At 37.2% G+C, this 23376-nt stretch overlaps 3 protein-coding genes and 1 pseudogene across 3 annotated transcripts; 1 reads left to right on the forward strand and 3 right to left on the reverse strand.

Annotated features, from left to right (window-relative positions):
- Positions 1–2963: 2963 nt before the first annotated feature.
- On the forward strand, positions 2964–4346 carry LOC147506114 (transcription termination factor MTERF15, mitochondrial-like). The gene is made up of 2 exons (XM_086605700.1): positions 2964–4133; positions 4272–4346. Exons 1-2 carry the CDS (start codon positions 2964–2966, stop codon positions 4344–4346), a joined length of 1245 nt encoding a protein of 414 aa, XP_086461826.1.
- A 2065-nt stretch (positions 4347–6411) lies between these two features.
- LOC147506115 (cytochrome P450 94A2 pseudogene) lies at positions 6412–8387 on the reverse strand (annotated as a pseudogene).
- Positions 8359–11281, reverse strand: LOC147506116 (transcription termination factor MTERF8, chloroplastic-like). Its single transcript, XM_086558406.1, has 2 exons — positions 10073–11281; positions 8359–8461 (listed from the first exon to the last, which is right to left on the reverse strand). The coding sequence occupies exon 1, from the start codon at positions 11246–11248 to the stop codon at positions 10082–10084; it is 1167 nt and encodes a 388-aa protein (XP_086414532.1). The 5' UTR covers positions 11249–11281; the 3' UTR covers positions 8359–8461; positions 10073–10081.
- Positions 11282–17502: 6221 nt separating this feature from the next.
- On the reverse strand, positions 17503–22084 carry LOC147506117 (uncharacterized). The gene is made up of 2 exons (XM_086604212.1): positions 20693–22084; positions 17503–17532 (listed from the first exon to the last, which is right to left on the reverse strand). The coding sequence occupies exon 1, from the start codon at positions 21873–21875 to the stop codon at positions 20796–20798; it is 1080 nt and encodes a 359-aa protein (XP_086460338.1). The 5' UTR covers positions 21876–22084; the 3' UTR covers positions 17503–17532; positions 20693–20795.
- Positions 22085–23376: the final 1292 nt, after the last annotated feature.

Genomic DNA, 23376 nt, shown 5'->3' on the forward strand with positions numbered 1-23376 from the left:
AAATGGAAGCCTTATGTATGCAATGTCAGGTACAAGGCCGGACATCCGCTATGCAGTTGGGTTAGTATCAAGGTTCCAAACAAATCCCGGGTCGCATTAATCGAAGGTCCATCCAAGAAGATAATGAGGTATCTAAAAGGCACCGTGGACTACTCACTTGTCTACCAAGGGAAAGATCTTAAAATCGATTGGGTAATACTCCGACCGGGCGAGAGACCTTGATGAGAGGAAGTCAACTTCGTGGATATACCTACATAATGAATGGAGGTGCTATATCCCGAGCAAAGCAGAAGCAAACTTCCATAGCACTTTCAACTATGGAAGCCGAAATATATGCATAGTTGCTTTCGCCCACACGAGGTCGCTGTGGCTCGTGACGATTCATCAAACACTTGTCGTGTTCTCAAGAGTCACCAAACTAGTTCACATCCGATCGACAAAGATGGTCGCTTCTTGCATATGCTAAAGATCCAAAGTACCATGGAAGAACCAAGCATATAGAGTTAAAATACCACTACGCACGACAAATGATATCTGAAAAAGAAAGTGGTTCTACAACATATATCCAATCGATCGGATGGTTCTTGGATCCACCGACCAAACCTATTCCAAAGGAACTCTTCCTTGCACATGTAAAAATGCTTGGGTTAAAGAGGATGTGATTATGTTAAGAACACTTTGATGGTTTAATGAATAAAAGTGCATTCTTTCCGTGATCGATTGCATTCTCATTATAATCGCTTTATCATCTCATATGTATGTCAATAGGGTTGACCGGTTCACCTCACATGAACAGTCACTTCCATTTTAAATAGTGGGAGTTTAGCTTGACAAGTCACTAAACCTTTATAGGAAGGGTGGACCTAGTGCCGAGTCATGCCCCTTCTTATAATTGGATAAGAAGAAACAGCTTCATAGGGAAGATTCTGCCTAAACCTACAAAACGGTTGTTGCCAAGTGGGAGCATAGTATCCTTGGAATTGTCATTAGGGATGACAACACTTGCATGGTATGAGTGGACATACAGATATCTATTGTTGAGTAAACAAATTAGATATTCTTGCCATGACATGTTTTCACACAACATGTGTATAGTTGACCACCGAGAGCAAGAAAAGAAATATCCCTAAAATTCTTGCTATGTGAGCTCTATTGATATATTTTTGTTTAAAACATATCGAATGGTACCCTCCTTGAACTTTTGACCTTGTCAAGAAAATAAGAGGACTACTCGTAACTTTGGTTTGCTCCCCACAAGCTCTTACTAAAAGGTCGACCCGATGCATACCGAAGTTGGTAGAACTCGACGACAATGACTTTATGCAAAGCGGTAAAAGAAGAAAGGTTTATCACACAATCACCGGATTCTACCCGCCGTGACAATTGATGATAATTGTGAATCATGTGATACGCTTTTGACTTTATGGTGTGGACTCATAGGGGATGAGTGCTATTTGTCAAAGTGATGAAACAAACAGATCTTGGGGTATACACACACTCTCCTGGATATTAGGTTTTTCGGATTCATCTTCTTTAAGATCACTTTCATGGTAGATCACCGTATCGCTTTTCATTGCGACTTGCTACTTCCACAGATATCATGATATCGCGGTGCTAGGGAAGTCACACGAACCATTTGCCGTGGTGAGACACACAAATGGCTAAGCATTCTACTTAAATGCTTCTCTTAGAAACCTTCCCGTTGTGGGCGAAAGTGGGAGATGTTGGAAATAAGGTTGGATAGACGCCATGAAGATAAGGATAAACCATCGAGTATAGGACTCTATCCTATCCGATATTAGATGAGTATAGGACTCTATCCCATCGATATTAGATGAGTATAGATTCCCTATCGATATTAGATGAGTATATGACTCTATCCTATCCGATATTAGATGAGTATAGGACTCTATCCTATCGGATATTAGATGAGTATATAACTCTATCCTATCTCGATATTAGATGAGTATAGGACTCTATCCTATCCATATTGAGGAGGTGGGAACCTCTATAAATAGACCCCCCCACTCTCACATATTAATCATCCGAACAACAAGAAAAGCTCTCTCTTTTAATGGCAGCCTCCAACATTTTCTAAAGTAGAAGCCCGCAAATTTGTGGAGATTCCATAGGTGGTATCCTCCCTAGCCATTGTCGATTCTTGGTTCTTGGTTAGAAAAAAAAGGTTGCTTCCGCTCGTGGTTGGAACTTGACTCAAGCAAAGTTAAGAAGAAGAAGATCTTGAGTGTGTCAAGAACATCTTCTCCCCCGTAGATCAAAGCTTGGAACTTCAAATTGAAAGTCGCGACCAAGGTACGATCTTTCCTTTTTTCACGCTTATTTTATTTTATGTGGTATAACGTAATTGTATATATCATAGGAATCATGCATGTGATAAAATATACCAATGTAGGATTTTATCGATATCTCATGCATGATTCCTATGATATCATAGGAATTAGCTCTTTGTCGCATGGATCAAAATCTTCATCACTATCATTATCAATATCCATGTCTAAGTCCATGTTTGAAGTTAGAAGAAAAAGCTGATCGAAGAAAACAACGAGCTTACTGAAAAAATCAGATGTTATATTCTTATATATTACGTGAGCAAAACTCTATTGTTATTAGGATTTCTACAGAGACTAGTATTTGGCAAAGCATAGTTCTTTTAGGACTGTCAATGGGCTGGACTGCCGACCCTATAGATTCTACAGTTCTATCCACAGGCCCATTGGGCTATTAGTGGACTTCTAACAATGGGCCAGAGGAATGCTTAAAAGTCCAAACAATCAATAGCCAAAAACTGTCTAAAACCCTGTAAACTGTCTAAAACCCTTGCTTTATTTTCTGCCAATTCAAGCTGAAGTCTCTCTCTGATTTCAAAATCTATTCAAGGCAAATCCTCAAAACTATTTCTCACTCCTAAGTTCTTCTAACACTTGAACCTCTTTTCTGTTGCAATGTTGCATGCACTTGTTTATAGAACTTTGCAACAAACTAAACCAGTAACTACTGTACTTCAGCTTCAGTTTTACTGTCAGGGTTTTACATCAAGTTCATCAAACCCCAACACGTCTTTAACAGTAGAGTATCTTATGAACTCATGTGGATTACCACTTAAAACGGCTCTTATGGCATCCAAGAAACTCAACTTGAAAAGTACTGAAAACCCAGACTTAGTCCTGACTTTGTTGAAAAACAGTGGTTTGACTCAAAACGCCATAACTAAACTCATTTCTAGATTGCCCACTATGCTAAAAGCTGATGTCAACAAAACAATCAAGCCCAAGATTGATTTTTTAACTAGTTTGGGTGTTTCTGGTTCTAGGCTAGTTAAGATTGTTACAAGTGATGCACAATTTCTACATAGGAGTTTGGAGAACCAAATCATTCCTTCTATCAATTTCATTAAGAAATTCACTGATACCGATGAAGAATTTCTTACCATTTTGAATCAACCGAGTAGGATTTTTCAGATTCAGCTTGGGAATGTAATGGAGCCTAATATTGCATTATTGAGTGATAATGGTGTTCGCAAACACAATATTATCAAGTTGTTCATGCTCAATCCTTGGACATTGGCTTCTAGAAACGATCGGTTTAGGACAATTGTTGAGGAGATTAAGGAAATGGGATTTGATTCGAGGAGTCTAATGTTTATTCAGGCAATTGTATCAAGGTCTGGTATGAGTAAAACTAGGTGGGAAGAGAGATGGGCTTTGATGCACAAATTGGGATTTTCTCATGCGGAGAGTCTTTCAATGTTTAAGAAGCATCCCAGAGGTTTCGTACTTTCAAAAGAGAATGTGGAGTGCAGGGTCGAGTTTTTCACTGTAAAACAAAAGTTTGAACTGTCGGATATTGCGAAAAATTCAGTGATACTTGCTCTTGCTCTCGAGAAGAGGATCATTCCTAGGTGTAATGTGCTGGAAGAACTGTACTCAAACGGTTTGATAGGGAGTCGGAATGCAAGTTCAATCACTTCGGCGTTGAAACTAATTGAGAAGAAATTTGTAGAGAAGTTTGTCACTAAGTACCAAGACGTACTCCCTCAGATTGTGAGTGCATACAAAAGTCAGATTCGGCTTGCAGAATTGAAAGAGGAAGATGGGATTACAAGATGTAGAAAGGTGAGGTTCGCATTGATTTTCTTTTCTGGTTTTTGTCCTTCCCAACTAATATCATCCTGCTTTTTTAGTCTGGATAAATGTGAAGAATGAATGTCATTTTGTGTAATTGTACTTTCTCAAGTTGTACTTTGTTTGCAGTGTGATTATGTATCTCTTCCCTTCTTTATTGCTTATGTATTTCTTGTTGAACTGAAATTTAAGAGTCACCTATAGTAAAAAGAGGGCCACTGAAAACCACTAGGTAACAAAAAACCCGCAGGGAACTCGTTTGCAAAAGCCACATTTGAAAATCTCAAACTGAGGCTTGGCACTCTTGGTTACCTTTAGCTTGTCAAGTTCTAGTAATCGGCTTGATTATGAGATTCTGACTTTGGGTCGCTTTACTGATAGTCTTCGTAACTACTTCTTTAGTTCGTATGTCAGATATCAGTGTTACGGGTGTCCATAAGAAGAGTTGTACCAGAAACGGAAATAAAGGTCTAGATCGACTTACAGAAACAGGCCTATGCATTCACTCCCACTCAACAAGTTTGCACTTCTTTGCCTATGAGCTCCAAAGTATGCTGCTATGTAAATTGTCAGCCTAGGATGCAAGTCTTGAACTTACAAGTAAGAATGTAGTCCAGCTACCTCTCTTGTTTGTAAACCCTAGGATGTCTTGAACTTACATATAACTAAAACCCTAATCACGTATATGTTAAGTGATTGACACTTGACAGAATGAGTGTCTGTTGATGATGGCATAGTTGTTAGTGCAGGCATTACTGTGGTACTCGCCAGAAAATTGAACTTACGTAGAATTAGATGGTTGTGTTGTAACAAGTACATGTCTAAATGTTACTTACAGAAGATAGTAGCATTTTCTTAATGAACATATAACTGCCAATGCATGGCAGGTTGCTTTTTGTATAGCTTCTGGGGAAATGCATTGTTCTTCTTTACAAGGTTTGTTTTCATGCTTTTCCCTTGTCACATTCTTACCACTTAATTCCATCAATTCAATAGTAAAAGCCGCAATCTACAGTAACTTTGCGGGATAACAGTATATTAGTTTGTCATTTCTTTTAAAGAAAATCTTTAGCTTCTTTCTCATTCGAATACTTAAGACAAATATAGACACAAATCTTCCTTCCCCCTGTAGGAACTATACTCAATTTATAGATATAGTTTAGAAATGGTTATGGACTTATGTTTAAAAGTAGAAACCTCAATTCATCTTGTAAGTCCACTTTTAGGAGTGGAGTAACTTTGGAGTCACGATAAGGTGGAGTTCATATAACCATTCCCGTTTTTTGAATCCTTATATTCTTCTCTTTTAGAGGAGTAGCTTAAAGGGTTTGCTTTAAAGGATTTGTGTGGTAACCAATAAAACCTTTCATCACAGTTTCCATCAGTGGTTAAGAAACTCACAATCATTGTAGAGAAGAGCTGGATTCTACAGAAATATGATACTTGTAGCAACTTGTTAGTAGAACAGATTGAAGTCTCTGGAGCACAAGTGATTCTCAATACCCAAAGATTCCAGTCTGCAGAAACGTATCCAATGATAGCACCTTGTCTTAGAAGCCACACTTTGAGTGCTCCCGCCAGCAAAATCACCAGGAGTCCCATCAATTCGCAGATGACTATTTTAATTTTAATTTTGTATATGCATAGTGCGTGGTAGGTTCACCAAGGCATCCTGGACTTTCTCGTTCTCCTTTTCCCTGTTAAGAGCATATTTCCCTTTGTTGTCATCATCAATTTTACTCCATATCCATCTACGTTAAACTAAGAATCGTTGACGAGGCTTCATGGAAACCTATGTTTGTATGGAATCAAATGATCTTTGAATCTGAAAGTTTTCGTAAACAAAAACGAAAAGCTTTCTTCTCTTTTATTTTTCTACACAGACGTGGTCCGACCAAATGGGACAACTATTCCTTCCCTGTAACAAAAGGATCATGGGTAACTATTACATTCAGAACGGCTCTACTGGTTTACGTAATTAAGCTCCCCTTTTTATAGTAGCAGATTTACTTCCCAGGAGAGCCAGAAGTGTTATGTGAACACAATATGAATGAGGCAATTGCTTCCTTACATAGAACAAGTTCTTTCTACTCTAGTTGCACAAAGCCACAAACTAGTTACTGGTAAGTGAGAATACTTTTACTTAGTACTAAGTAATACAATTGGGCAATGGAGGCCTGTAGTGGAGAATGATAGAATTATATCTTCTAGTTTATCTTCCTTTTAACTAGGTGTACTTCTGATATTTGTAATAGTAAAGCTAATGGACTAGCCAATGAACTGCAGAGTTTCATAAAAAAAACGTACTAAGTTATATGTGTGACAGTTTAGAACTTTAGAACAATATGTTCACTCACCATGTCAACTACAACTCATTGACTTTACTACCCTCCCCTAACCTCAATCCTCACTGGAAAACCACCTTTCATCTTAGAGGTCAGATGAGAAATGAACACAGGCTGGAAACCTTCACCTAACGCTGGCACTATTCGAAATTGACGCAAAACCCCAGCTACCACTCTCTTCATTTGCAAGAATGCCATCTCTTTACCGAGACAAATTCTAGGCCCAGCTTGGAACACTGGATATAGAAAATTATCCCTCCCTACAAATTTCAATTTACCTTCACTTTCATCCCTCTCCAGCCATCTCTCTGGCTTGAAATCTGCCCAGTCTTTACCCCACAAATTCTCCATTCTCCCCATTGCATAAGGATGATATGTGACCCTCATCCCCTTCTTTACAACAGTTCCATCTGGTAAAACATCGTCGCCTGTTGCCTCTTTCGTGTCTGCAGGGACTGGTGGGTACAGTCTCATGCTTTCGCATAGTGATGCATGAGTGTAAACCATGTCCTTTACTTCATCGTACATTGATCCTTTCAGGTTCTCCATCATAATCTCGTTAAGTATCTCTTTTCTACATGAAAGTTGCAAGAGATTAACCAGAAAAACCATGTTAAGGCCGCTGAGGTTGTATCACGACCAGCTATAATGAAGCTTATAACCATATCAATCACAAAAGCATCATCTGAATGGCCGGAATTCATGATCCTTGAAAGAAGATCGACGGTTTCTAAAGAGGACTTGTCTTTTAGTTTTTGCTTCTTTTCTTTCACAATGGGTCTGAGAAATTGCTTGCTTCAGTTGCTTTTCAGATCCAAGGTTAAGTGCCATTTTCAGCTTCCAGGTGCTGGAAATATATAACCAAACCGTTCACTGATAATCTTCACAGCATCCTCAAAAGCAACTGCAAACGGTGCTTGTGGGAGTGATGGAGACAAGTACTCGGGATCAAACCCAAAGGCAATCTTGCAAATGTTGTCGAAGGCAAATCATTGGAGAATATCTTGAAGATCAAGTACTGAATTATTGGCTGCCGCGTCTGAGAGAATGGGATAAGGCGATTGGAGAGCTCTGAATCAACTACAGTCTCAACAAACTTACGGAGGGACTTAGTGTTGAACTCATGGCTTAAAATTTGTCTTCCGAACTTCCAGTTATCACCATCAGCATTGAATATGCCATTGCCAAGGAAATCGACTAAAGTAGTAGCAAAGAAGTCTCCTTTGGGGTAAAGAGAAAATTTAGTCTTGAGAATGTGTTGCACATTGGAAGGATTGGCAGTAACAATCTGACGTTTACCAAGAGCCCGATGAAACACAAATGTCCTAGTAGGACACTGACTCAGAATCTCTGCAAACCATTGGCTGTATCGCCCTTTATTCGCGATGATAGCAAGTGATGAGCCAATCAACGGGTACGACCTCGGCAGCTTAGAGACACAACCGGTAGATGATTTTGGACAAATCCTTTTATTCTTGATGAAGATGAAGAAGTAAAGTGGAAGGATGAAGAGAAGAAAAATAGCTAAGAGCACAAAATGGAACACGATTCGTAATTTGGCATATACCAAGTTAAGTGGTTGTACTGTACTTGTACCTTTGTGAAATGTGTGCTGTTTGTCGTTGATATGGAATTGATAATGCTGGAAAGTGTATTTATAGCTTATTCATTGCGTCTATTGACCCATAGAGCAAATACCGATAGAGAATTTTCTTTCCAAATGAACTGTTGCCCCTGGTACGCGGTTTGAATGTGCTGTTTGGCACATTCCTAACAGTACATAAGGGGCGGCTATTACTCCAGGCATATTATTCAAGATGGCGAATGTTAAGGTGACCAACAGAGATTGCCTGTCAGTAATAATATGAATATATGAAGATTCTTTGGCCCTTCGCCCCATCCCATACAATTGAAATAGCCTATGATGATGATTGTGATAACGATGTCAGCTTCGAGATGCTTTTAGACAATTGGCTGTTGCAGGAAAATGTTGTGTCAATTATATGTTGCAGTAAAGATGAAAGGAGATTGTCAGGTTATATTCGCAGGTGTAATCTCCTTGCTAGTGAATATGCCGGTTGCTATATGCTAATATGCAATTTCCACTCCGGGTACTATTTTTCGTAATTCTTGTACTTAATAACAGAATTCTTTGTCATACAAGATTACAAGTTGAACACTGGAGTCTGGAACCCGTGATCATCTACAGTAAAAACAACTTGCGTAATATAAAAAATATGCTGAAACCCCTATCAACTATCAACTATATGCCTATAACTATGCATACTTGTGTTCATTATACATAAATTTTGGTGGTTCTTCCATAAAAAAGTTGGTAAGTAAGGTTTCCTAATTTGTCTAAGTTCAAATGGGCCTCCAATCTTCTTGGATGAACTGATGAAGCCAGCATCAGGAGTATTTCAGCCACAATTTGGAAGAAGAATTGGAATTAGAAATGGTTATTTCCATTCAACAGTTAAAGCACCTAAATGGGTTCAACTTCATGACTTCTGCTGAAATTTCAATGATGCACACGAAGAAAGGAGACTAATATATGTGAGGATAAATTCTGGTTACCTCACAATCCCTGTACACCACTTCAAAGCAAAATGCACAAGTGCACACCTGAAGAAGAAGAAGCGAGCATAGGAGACCTAAACGAGATTAGGGTGGGAACAAACTGGGGAGGAATCACTACCTATCCTCTTGCTCAGAGTTCAGTGGTAGAGCCTTGGCCTTTAATATAGGCAGTGATCCTCCTTCCTATTTAGTTGAGGATCACTACAAATCAAGAAGTCTCTTTCAAAGAAAATATAGGATCGGACCTAATTGCCTACTTGAGCTGCTAGACTTCCATTGAGAGTCTGGTCGATGAGGAATAAGTCGGAGATTCTAGTTTCAAGACACCTTCTACTACCTTAAGATTGTGTCAACCTAGTAGTGGATCTGTTTCAGCACTCATTGACTCAGTTCCAGTTCCTGCTAGGTTAGAATAATTAACCATCTCTCCTAGCCGTTAAGGGGCCTACCAGGTACATGGAGTCACTCGGACCACTTTCCGGTGTTTCATTGCCTATCAGAGAGCACATCTTTAGCGTTCATACTCTATCAAGTGTCCAAATGGGCACTGACCGAATAGTGCACAACTGCACACAAACCTAATTTTGCAACTTTTGTATTCAAATAATTATCCACCCTCAAGAAAGTTTATTCCTATATCCTCAAAGAGCATAAATGTCAAAGTCAAGCACCATATGAAGATGAAAAACAGATAACATGTCTTGCCCATTTACTGAAATGCTAATACTACATTTTTGTATGCTTCGAAAACCATTCCAGAAAGTGAGAATTCAAAAGAGAATTTCAGGGCCATTGATTATAAACACAATAAAGAAGAGGAGATAGTGAGACACATAGTGACACTGCACACAAATTGCAGAGCTTAAAAAATAATGTACAACTTGTGAAAGTAACCAAGTACGATTACATTAAATCACATTCATTCTTCACATTTACCCTAGCAACAAAAGTAGGATGGATATAGTTGTCAAGGACAAAAAACCACAAAAGAAAACGAATACATACCTCAACTTTCTACATCTTGTAAAACCCATCTCCCTCTTTCAAATCTGCAAGCCCAATCTGGCGTTTGTATGCATGTACCATCTCAGGGACTGTCACTTGATACTTAGTGACATACTTCTCTATGAATTTCACCTCATTTAATTTTAACGCTGTAGTGACTGAACCTGCATTCACTCTTCCTATCAAACCGTTTGAGTACAGAATTTCCAGCACATTACACCTAGGAATGATCCTTTTCTCAAGACTAAGAGCAAGTATTACTGGATTTTTCACAATATCCGACATTTCAAAATTTTGTTTTACAGTGAAAAACTCGACCCTGCTCTGCACTTTTTCTTTTGAAAGTCCGAAACTACAGGGATGCTTCTTAAACATTGAGAGACTCTCCGCATGAGAAAATCCCAAGTTGCGCATAAAAGCCCATCTCTCTTCCCAATTTGATTTACTCATATAAGACATTACTATAATTGCATGAACAAACATAGAACTAGACGAATCAAATCCCATTTCCTTAATCTCGTAAACTATTGTCCTAAAACGATCGTTTTTCAAAGACAGCGTCCAAGGATTGGTCATGAACAACTTCAAAATATTGCATTTAGGAACACCATGATCCCGCAATATCGCAATATTAGACCCCATTACATTCTCAAGCTTATTCTGAAAAAGGTTCATAGGTCGATTCAAAATGGTAAGAAACTGTTTATCGGTATCAGTAAATTTCTTAATGAAATTGATAGAAGGAATGATTTGGTTCTCCAAACTATAATGTAGAAACTTTGGATCACTTGTAACAATCTTAACTAGCCTAGAACCAGAAACACCCAAACTAGTTAAAAAATCAATCTTGGGCTTGATTGTTTTGTTGACATCAGCATTTAGTATAATAGGGTTTCTAGAAATGAGTTTAGTTATGGAGTTTTGAGTCAACCCATGGTTTTTTAATAAACTTAGGACTAAGTCTGGGTTTTGAGTGGTTTTCAAGTTGAGTTTCTTGGATGTTAACAGAGCTGTTTTAAGTGGTAATCCACATGAGTTCATAAGATACTCTACTGTTAAAGACGTGCTGGGGATTGGTGAATTTGATGTAAAACAATGGCAATGGAAATTAAAATGAAGTACAGTAGTTACTGGTCTAGTTTGTTGCAAAGTTCTATGAACAAGTGCATGCAACATTGCAAAAGAAAAGGGAAGAATTGAACAGTTAGAACAACTTACAAAATATAATGAGTTTTGAGGAGCAGCGTGAATTGGTTTTGAAATCGATAGAGACAGTCAAGCATGAATCGCAAGACAAGAAGCCAACGAGGGCTTTACTGTCATTTTATAGGGATAGGGGTTTTGAGTAGGGCTGGAAATGGTACGGGATGACACCCGAATCCGACCATATCCGAATCTATTTAACGGATATGGTTTCTATGTTTGTGACTAGAATCCGACCCGAATATCTGAAAACCCAAATAATTTTAACCAGATTTATATTTTGATGTCTAAAAATTAATTTATATCTTACATTTATATATGAAAATCATTAAAATAGTGTATTTTTTAATATTTTTTAATAGATATGGATATCCGAAATCCGAATGGATCTAAATATGGTAAAGAGTTTTGAATGAAAATCCAACCCGAACCGGCTCCATTTCCATCCCTAGTTTTGAGCACCCCGTGTGCAATTTGCTACCAAGAAATTGGGCTGCTGGAAGTATTATTTTTGGGTTTTAATACCATTTTAGTTATTTTCATTACTAAAAGTCGTTATTTTTAAAATGTTTTCGAATTTGGGGATATGACTCGAGACCATTGCGAAACTTTTTTTTTCAAACTTTTCCGTCTTCTCTTTTTACCCTTTAACCGTTTTTCAAAAAAAAAAAAAAAAAAAAAAAACAAAACAAAATTTTTTGGCGGAAGCGTTCTACGTTAAGGTTGTTACTGGTCTTGAGAGGGAGTTTGAGTTATCTGCTCGTCAAAAAGCAGTTATTGGATGCTTGCAGTCAGAACACGCAAATAATTTTCTACTTGCTATTCCGATGGAGGGACTTGGACAGTAGAGCAGGGAATCATGTCGGGTTTGACCCGAATCGGACTCGACCCGAACCCGAATAGTTTGAGTTCGGGTCGATTTTTATATCTGTTTATTTATTTGGGTCGGGTTTGGGTCTATCGGGTTCGGGTTTGGATATATTTTTTGGGCTTTTTTGAATTTTTAGTGTTATCCGATCGGGTTAGTCGGGTTCGGGTCAGGTTCGGATATTAAATTTCAGATATAATCGGGTTCGGATATTATGAAACTATTCGGATTCGAATATAGCCATATCCGACCCGATCCCTGCCTATTGGACAGCGTATGTCAACGGTGGAGTATCGTTTTATTCTTCGGTACCGTCTCATGATTTCTTTGTACTCTGACGGTGGTCTATGCCCTGTTTGCAAAAAGAGTAGACTAGATGCTTTCGGGGACCATGCAGCACATTGTCAACACTTCCTAGGTTTCAAATATCGACATGATCATGTCAGAGATATTTTATGTGATGCATTTTGGAGGGCTGTGGTACAAGTGAAGAAGGAGGCTCTCGTCAATTTTCTCACTGATCCGAATGAGGGAAGATCGACACTTCGGTCTGCGGATGTATTGATTTACAGTTGGTCTGAGGGGAGGCATGCGTGTGTTGATGTAACTGGAGCCTCTCCATTGGTAGGGATTGGGAATGGAGTCTTTGGGGTGGGTGACGCAGCTAATAGAGCAGCGGCAGGAAAGATTGAGAAACACGAGGAGGCTTGTAGGGCTAACTAACATTGTTTCATTCGCTCGGTTTAAAACACATTTGGTTTCTTGGCACAACAAATGAAGCTCCTTAAGAGATTGCGTAAAGTTATGGACCGCAACGTAATGACAACCGGTTCTAACGAAGTTTGTATTTAGGAGGATAGGATTTGCCATTCGAGAAAGGACTTGTAAATGTAGCTTGTTGCACGCTTGTCCTAATTATTTGTAAAACTTCGTTATCATTATTAATAAAATAAAATTAGAAAAAAATAAATAAAAAACAACTAATTCACATTTTATGTGATTCATATTCTTCACTTAAATTCCTTCTTTTTATTTCTTCCACAATCTCAGTGGTCAGAAATTCCGTCAGTACTCCGGTATTAATAAGGTCAGATTCTTTTCTCATTTTAAAATGCATTATATTGTTATTTCACTCATATTTCATATAAGTGCATATTGTATTGAAATGGAATTGTTTTGAATTGTTAATTCACTCATATTTCATACAGACATAATAAGAACGTTTTTTTTCGTGCAGTTGAAATGGAAAATACTTAAGGGTTTACTGTGAATGCATTTTAAAATGTGCAGCAAAAAATGTGAATTGCAGAGCATTGTCTAGGTGCTGAAGGGTTTATTGTTTACTAGGTTTAGAGTTTAGGATCTAGGTTTTAGTTGGTTTATGGTTTAGTGTTTAGGATTTATGGGTGTTTAGTGGGTTTGGGGAGTAGTAATGGCGTTGTCATGTTGCTTAGCATTTTGAAATGCATAGCTTGTTTTTGACCTCCATTACTTTTGATTTATAGTTTGAATTCGTACCGAGATAAAAATAAATAAATGTGAACCTTTTCAAAATACTGCAACGATATTTATAGGTATTATAAGTAAACATGTATAGTTTTAACGTATGTAGCTTTGGAATGTAGGATATTTTCTCATTGAGTTAATTGTCTTCTTTGTGTATATTAGCTAACTATATGTTGGTAGTTTATAGATTATTCAAGAATGCCAACAATTATCTTTTAATTGCAAAAAAATGCAGCAGATCCTATATAAACAATGACAAAGTCCGCGGCAGATCGAAATGATTCCCTAGTATAACAGCAAAGTGTGTTTTTGTCAAGCATCGATGTAGGATTCAAATTTCTAGTGGAACAATTTACGAAGAATTCCAAATTTTCAAGTTCACATACATTATAAACTAAACTTGAAATCCAAAATTGAAACACTTTCGGTTTCAAGTGATTCATTCTTCCTTTCCAATCACCGTGATTTTATTCAAAGCTTTAAGCTCCAACTTCTTTTCTTATCGACAGGATCTTAAATGTCAACTTTGCACGAGCTTTTGAATTTTTCTCCACAATTGCTTGTTTGTGAGCCCGTGAATAAGAAGGCATTGTTTTGTTTATAATGACCATTGCATGAACTTGCATACATAAATTGCAATAGTCCACCTTGAAATCATAATTGATATTAGAGTCCTCATAATGAATCAATAATTTACATAAATTTTAAAAGTATTGGGACTATGGGCATACGATGAATCGGCGAAATCAAAGAGGGCCACGCTTTTTGCCTTCTTTACTACGATGTTTGTTAACCAACTCGGTCACTTTATTTCTCTGTAAATTCAATCATTTAGTTAGACTAGGAAGAATAACAAAGGCAGATTAACAATCAATAAATTGGGTCGTGGAGCCTCTTTTAGAAAAGTTAACAAATAATCAATTATAACCACCTATTTTGTATTTTTAAATGCATATGCACAAATATAAACCACCAAAGATAGTAAATTTATTTTAAAATACTAATGCATTTTAAAATGTATATGCAATAAATATGCATTTTTCACAAAATGCATTTTATTATTTAGTAGTTTCGACCAACTATTATGAAATGCAATAAGTTGGTTTAGGGTTTAGTGTCTAGAGGTTTAGGGTCTAGTTTATAGGGGTTTAGGATTCAGTGTCTTGAGGTTTAGGGTTTATGCACTTAGGGTATATTGTTTAGAGGTTTTTAGGGTTCAGGTTTAGGGTCTAGTTTATTGGGGTTTAAAGTTTATTATTAGGGTCTAATTTACAGGGATTTAGGGTTTAGTGTGTAGAGGTTTAGGGTCTAGTGTTGACAAGTTTAATTTGTGATACACCATATGCAATTTAAAATGCAAAGTCATTGTCAGCACTCTAGGGAAGGCAACAAAAATGAAATATGCATAATACAAGCCCCCTTATATATAAGGTGCCAGAACCAACACAGGTTGCTATGGAACTCCTATATACAATTTTTTGAAAAAAAAAAAAAATCTCCTATATACAAGGGGCTAAAAACATGTTTATAGTGTGCCTCAAACTAACAATGAAAGCCCAATAAAACAGGCAAAGAGCCAAGCCAAACACTAATATGTGCTACTACCTATTGGACAGTTAAACTCTAAGTATGTTTTGAGCTAAAAAAACAATTTTTTTGAAAAGCAATCAAAAACATTTTCAGTTTTCTGGTGGAGGGTGCCCCTAATGCATGTAAACAAAAGCGGAATCAATGGCTAGATGAATCCTAAGATGAAGATTGCTGCGTTGATGAAGACATCAAAGAAACTGATTAACCAACTAAGTAGCAATTAATGAAGCAATCTGGTCAACAATTTTACTAAATGGTTTTGCAATACTGAAGCAATTATTACCAAGTAGTGTAAAGAGTTTGTTTGTCACTTCATATTAGTGTTTATATTTTGAAATGCAAGTATTTGTGATGCATATAAAATCAAAGTCATACCATTGTTTCAAAGATTCTTTATGTACTTGTTTGATCCATTTCTTGGCTTCACTGAATTGAAAATGAGCCATTCCCAAGTATCCCAATCCAATGAAAGTAGTGTCCAATGGTAGCCCTCTTTTCGACTTAATGGTTTTCGTGTGTTCATTGGAAAGAAACAAATCAATTTTTTTTTTTGAGAACAACATGAAGAAACTCCCAAAAGGTGTACCTCTAAATAAGTACAAGTGGTGCTCATTGATTTTGTCCCGATCCCATTGATTAAGTCGGATAGTCCCTTGAGATTGCATCGATATTCCCCAAATGAGCTACTTTCCTCAGATTTTCTTCAACCGGTTTTGGAATCTCCTTTGAACTTTATTTTTGAATCATCTTCAAAAATCTGAAGTCGAGTTTTTCCCATTTGTACCGCTAAAATGAAATACAAAATGAATTTGCATTTTGAAATGTATGACCAATGAAGAGATTTTATATTTTAAATGTTGCCATAGATTTCACATTTTAAAAAGTTGGCATACACATTCCTAAAACAAATTGAAACCTTTATTTTACCAATTACAAAGTAAGCAATGCTTGTAAACAATTAAGTTTTTTTTTTTTTTTTTTTTTTTTTTTTTTTCACAATGACAGCTTAATGTTAACCAATCAAATAAAAGCTTTATAAGGAAAGTGAGAGAAACATCTACCATATGCTCAAAAAATGTTTTCAAAAATATGAATTCGATTTTGGAAATAAATGAGAAATTAATGGAAGATGCTATACATTGAATTCAAAGAATTAATGAATTTCTATATATGATAAGTTTAATCTTTGTTAAAATTGGAAACAAATTTATTACATACCTTTGACCACAATTCGCAATTGACGTCTTCTTCATTTTTATCTCTCACAAACTTAATTTTCTCGAGAATTTAGTTGCCTAAATTGAACAACTTTTCATATCTAAATTTTTTATTCAATTTCCTTTTTTTGTGTGAAATTCAAAATTTTGTTTTGCATCCCACTACGCTATTCGGGTAGATAGTCAGTTCTACTTTGTTTCCAAGTGAAGATATTTTCGCCTATTCTGTCAAATTGGAGTATTAAATTCTAAAAAATTTAAGAGGATTCTTAGGACTACTAAATATTTATAATTAACTCTTCTAGCCTAATTTTCTGGTATTTACTAGCCATGTCTGTATTACTACCGAGGATTTTACCCTTGTCCAGTACGCAAATTTGATAGCCATTTTCCCATGTGTGTTCGAAACTCTTCAATGAAGAGCAAATAACAAACTCAAGCCTTTAGTTGATCCAAATTCTGAAGGGCATCATTTTGAACCATTGGCATCCCTAGAGACTTGAGATAAGCTTCCGTCAAGAGCATCAAAGACTTCATGTTACTTTCCTCTTCCTGAATATTTAATCTTGGGATTCCAACAAGGTGCTTGATATACTAGCAGTATTAGCAGTATTCGTCAGCCAAAAACGGACCATGGCCAGTGCCTTCAGGCACAGATCACGCTATTTTGTAAGAGTTCAATAAACTATGCTTTCATCAAGACAAGAATTACAAAGGTGATTTCACATGTACAAAAACATAAACAATAAACGTAAGTATAGAAACATCACAGACTCTACAGATGTAATAAATTAGCTGCAGGCTCCTACCCCAATCTTCTTTTACCATTTGATCCAGTAAACATAATCATGGCTCAAAGGGTCTGCAGCTACAGTGATACACAAGTTTGTTGACACGCATGAAAATGTCTCACACTTATTTTCAGTACACCGAACCCAAACAATATCATACCATGACCAACTACTGCTAGCAAAGTTTATCCTACTTTAGGAGCTTGGACAATCACTTCCATTCCAGTCTGAGCCTGCAGAAAAAGGAAAAATGCGGCTGCTAGACATCTTGTGTTCCTGCAAACACTGCTGTTTCTTGTACTGACAGATTAGTTGGAATAATCAGCAGTACAGACCATCCAAATCCATTGCTAAAAACCAGGAAGAGATGGTTTTATCACCCAAGTCCAAATCCAATGCCTATAGCAAATCAGTTGCTAAAAAAACCAGGAAGATCCAATGCCTATAGCAGGTGTGATCCTAATATAAAATCTGAGTCAAGTATCAACCAAGGACAAACACATTAATCTGACTTGAGTATGAATCTTACCCAACTTCGTGCCCATAGGATGAATCCCAGTCACTTTTAACTAAGGTGAGACACAAGAAAGAAGACAACTCATTGAAATTTAAAAACTGGGGCGTGTATCATCAATTTGACACATGGCTCATACCAAGTTGAACCCTACTAAAAAGTCAGACACACGAGGACACAACATATCAAAAAGAAAATTATTACTATTTTTTAGTTGCACTACTAATTCTTGGGCTGAAGACCTTAAAAATCTCCTCCTTACAAACATATAGCTACTTAAAGTAGCATATCATGGAGTTGTAACTATGTTAATTGATTATATTCTTAGGCTTCAAAAGTGGCATATCAGGGTATAGAAGAAGCCTTAGTTAGAAATGGTATATGTACAATCCTTGAGCATTTCAAAACTTCGTTTGTGTTAAAAGACTAGTGGTTACTCGCTGATTTGTCACTTGAGAGACTCACTTTTCTGAGGACATTTATTATTAAAAAGCCAATCTAGTATCACACAGCAAACAGAAAATTAACTTCTTGTAATAAAATGTTGTTGCACCCGCTCAGGGTTCAACCTTTAGTAACAGGGAGACAGATAAGTGTGTTGGTGTCTGACACGGCGACCTATATAAGTCAGACACAAGGACACAACAGATCAAAAAAGAAAATTATTACTATTGTTTAGTTGCCTACTAATTCTTGGGCTGAAGACCTTAAAAATCTCCTCCTTACAAACATATAGCTATGAAAGTGGCATATCATGGAGTTGTAACTATGTTAATTGATTATATTCTTAGGCTTCAAAAGTGTCATATCAGGGTATAGACGAAACCTTAGTTAGAAATGGTATATGTACAATCCTTGAGCATTTCAAAACTCGTTTGTTTTAAAAGACTAGTGGTTACCCGCTGATTTGTCACTTGGGAGACTGTCACTTTTCCGAGGACATTTATTATTAAAAAAAGCCAATCTAGTATCACACAGCAAACATAGAGCAAAAGCTAAAGCGACGAGAACAATCAAACCTAATTGTGTCCATATGCTGAAACAAAAATCATACAGTGTACAATAAGAACTCAAAGTACACTTAACAAAATGCAAACGTGAATCAATACGAAATGATCTGAGGTTCGATTTTTGCTGGATATAATCTCCTTGCTAGTCAAGTGTTCAAAATAGCAGTCACCGCAGTATAAAGATCAAAACCATACATACGGTGGTTGCTATTTTCTAATATACAATTTCCTCTTCAGGGGCTAGTTTTGTTATTCTTGTACTTAATAACAGAATTATTTGTCATACAAGTTGAATACTAGAACCTGTAATCATCTAGAAAGGAAACAGCTTACCCGTAAAATCCCCATCAACTATAGTCTATAATCCTATAACTATGCATACCCGTGTTCATGGAGCCTATACATTAAATTTTATTTCAGGAACTTTTCACTGAAGCTCTATTTGGGCTTTGCGCCACAATTTGGAAGAAGAAATGGAATTAAAAAAGGCTATTTCCATTCGACCATTAAAAAGCACCTAAATGGGGTTCAACTTCATGACTTCTGGTGAATTTTCAATGATGCGCACCAAGAAAGGAGACTAATGTGAGGATAAATTCTGGTTACCTCACAATCCCTGTACACCACCTGAAAGCAAAGTGCACAACTGACGAAGAAGAAGAGAACATAAGAGACCAAAAAGAGATTAGGGTGGGAACAAACTAGGGAGGAATCACTACCCATCCTCTTGTTCGTAGTTTAGTGGTAGAGCCTTGGCCTTTAATATAGGCAGTGACCCTCCTTCCTATTTAGTTGAGGATCACTACAAATCAAGAAGATTCCTTCAGAGAGAATATAGGATAGGACCTAATTGCCTACTTGAGCTGCTGGACTTCCATTGAGAGTATGGCTGATGAGGAATAAGTCGGAGATTCTAGCTTCTAGACACTTTCTACTACCTTAAGATTGTGTCAACCTAGTGGTGGATCTGTTTCAGCACTCATTGACTCAGTTCCAGTTCCTGCTAGGTTAGAATAACTAACCATCTCTCCCTGCCAGTACATGGAGTCACTGGACCTAAGGGTGGAATTCCTTCCATGCTCAAGCTCGGCTCACTAATTACACGAGCTTTAAATTGAGCTCGAGCTCGGCTCATATAGTTAAACGAGCAAGCTCGAGCCGAGATTAAACGAGCCAAGCCCAAGCCAAGCCCGAGCCACTTGGTCATTTTACACTATAAATATGCTATTTGAACTAAACGAGCCGAGCTTCATCAAGCTCATTTGTTACACGAGCTTTAATTTGAGCTCGAGCTCAGCTCATATAGTAAATGAGCAAGCTCGAGCCGAGCTTAAACAAGCCAAGCCCAAGCTGAGCTCCGAGCCCTTGGCTCAAATTCCACCCTTACTCGGACCACTTTCCGGTGTTTCATTGCCTATCAGAGAGCACATCTTTACCGTTCAGACTCTATCATGTATCCAAATGGGCATAAATAGTGCACAACCGCATTTAAAACATAATTTTGCAACTTTTGTATTCAAATAATTATCCACCCTTAAGAAAGTTTATTCCTATATCCTCAAAGAGCATAAATGTCAAAGCGCCAAGCACCATATGAAGATGAAAACAGATAACATGTCTTGCCCATTTACTGAAATGCTAATACTACATTTTTGTATGCTTCAAAACCACTCCAGAAAGTGAGAATTCAAAAGAGAATTTCAGGGCCATTGATTATAAACACAATTAAAGCAGAGGAGATAGTGAGACACAGTGACACTGCAAACAAATTGCAGAGCTTAAAAATAATGTACAATTTGTGAAAGTAACCAAGTACGATTACATTAAATCACATTCATTCTTCACGCTTACCCTAGCAACAAAAGTAGGATGGATATAGTTGTCAAGGACGAAAAACCACAAAAAGAAAACTAATACATACCTCAACTTTCTACATCTTGTAAAGCCCATCTCCCTCTTTCAAATCTGCAAGCCCAATCTGGCGTTTGTATGTATGTACCATCTCAGGGACTGCCACTTGATACTTAGTGACATACTTCTCTATGAATTTCTCCTCTTTTAATTTTCAACGCTGTAGTGACTGAACCTGCATTCACTCTTCCTATCAAACCGTTTGAGTACAGAATTTCCAGCACATTACACCTAGGAATGATCCTTTTCTCAAGACTAAGAGTAAGTATCACTGGATTTTTCGTAATATCTGACAGTTCAAAATTTTGTTTTACAGTGAAAAACTCAACCCTGCTTTGCATATTCTCTTTTGAAAGTACGAAAATACAGGGTTGCCTCTTAAACATTGAAAGACTCTCCGCATGAGAAAATCCCAAGTTGCGCATAAAAGCCCGTCTCTCTTCCCAATTCAATTTACTTATACCAGACATTGTAAAAATTGCACGAACAAACATAGAACTTGACGAATCAAATCCCATTTCCTTAACTTCGTAAACTATTGTCCTAAAACGGTTGTTTTTCAAAGACAGTGTCCAAGGATTGGTCATGAACAACTTCATAATATTGCATTTTGGAACACCATATTCCCGCAATATCGCAATATTAGGCTCCATTACATTCTGAAGCTTAATATGAAAAATCCTACTCGGTTTATTCAAAATGGTAAGAAACTGTTCATTGGTATCAGTAAAACTCTCGATGAAATTGATAGAAGGAATGATTCGGTTCTCCAAACTAATATGTAGAAACTTTGGAACACTTGTGAGAATCTTAACTAGCCTAGAACCAGAAACACCCAAACTAGTTAAATATTCAATCTTGGGCTTGACTGTTTTGTTGACATCAGCATTTAGTATAAGGGGGTTCCTTGAAATGAGTTTAGCTATGGATATTTGAGTCAACCCATGGTTTTTCAACAAAGTCAGCACTGAGTCTGGGTTTTCAGTGGTTTTCAAGTTGAGTTTCTTGGATGCCTTAAGTGCCGTTTTAAGTGGTAATCCACATGAGTTCATAAGATACTCTACTGTTAAAGATGTGTTGGGGTTTGATGAACTTGATGTAAAACCATGGCAATGGAAATTGAGATGAAGATGAAGTACAGTAGTTACTGGTTTAGTTTGTTGTAAAGTTGTACGAACAAGTGCATGCAACATTGTAACAAAAAGGGGATGAATAATTAAAACAACTTACAGAGACACTCCAGCTTGAATTGCAAGAAACTGTAGCGAACAAGGGTTTGAATGTTTTTTTAGTTTTAACTTTTGAGCACCCCCGGGTAGATGGAAATATGTTAAGGGCACCCCCATATATACAACACTTGAAAAGTGACTAGACTCAGAGAGAATTAGGGTGATTGATGAATAAGAATATCCTATGCAATTAATTCTGAAGCGACCAAGGTATATGTTACTAGTGTCAATTTTGTTTACTAACGGCCAGTACGGAAAATTGGTGTCCAGTTAAGCACATTGCAGGGTATTTTAAGGGACTCCAGAAGGCTATGCAAGGCAAAACACCAGTTTCCTCCTTGGAGCAATATGAAAATTTTATCATATGGGTATTGCTATTTCCACGAATCCCAGTCTTTTGCTCCCATAACCATTTCTCATGTATGTTGAGCGAATAAGTGACCATTCCCTCACTGTTCGAAACTCTTGAATGAACATCAACTAACAAACTCGAGTCTTTAATCCATCCAAATACTTAGTGACATCACTTTGGAGTAGATTGCAAATTGAAGAGCAACTCCTTCCAAGGAACCAATGGTATCCCTAGCAGGGACTTGAGATGAGCTCCAGTCAAGAGCATCAAAGACTTCATGTTAGTTTCCTCTCCCTGAAAATTTTATCTTGGGATTCCAACAAGGTGCTTGATATTCTAGCAGTATTTGTCAACTAAAAAAGACATAATAGCAGTGCCTTCAGGCACATATTACACTGTTTTGTAAAAATTCAGTAAACTATACTTTCATTAAGACAATAGAATTACAGAAGTGATTTCACATGTACAGAAACACAAACAATAAACATAAGTCGAGAAACATCACAGACTGTACAGATGTAAAACAATAGCTGCAGGCCGCTGCCCTAGTCTTCTTTACCATTTGATCCAGTAAACATATGGCTCCAAGGGTCTGCAGCTACGGTGGTACACAAGTTTGTTGACACACATGAAAATGTTACACGTTTATTTTCAGTACCACGAACACAAACAAATAAGTATCATACCATGACCGATAACTGCTAGCAAAGTTTAACATACTTTAGGAGCTTGGACAATCACTTCGATTCCTTTTTGAGCCTGCAGAAAAAGGAAAATGTTGCTGCTAGACATCTTGTGTTCCTGCAAACACTGTTGCTTATTGCAAAGACAGCTTAGTTGGAATAATCCGGAGTACATACCATCCAAATCTGTTGCAAATAAAAACCGGGAAGAGATGGTTTATCACCCAAGTCCAAATCCAATGCCTATAGCAGGTCTGATCCAAGTATATAATCTGACTTGAGTATTAACAAGAGACCAAACATATTAATCTTACCCAACTTGTGACCACATTGAATCCCAGTCGCCGAACTAAAGTGAGACACAAGAAAGAATACACCTCATTGAAATTTAAATGTGTCATTAAGCAAATTCTTATCAAAACTGGAACAT

Source organism: Coptis chinensis, chromosome 4 (genome assembly GCF_015680905.1).
Source record: "Coptis chinensis isolate HL-2020 chromosome 4, ASM1568090v1, whole genome shotgun sequence".
Lineage (NCBI taxonomy): Eukaryota > Viridiplantae > Streptophyta > Magnoliopsida > Ranunculales > Ranunculaceae > Coptis > Coptis chinensis.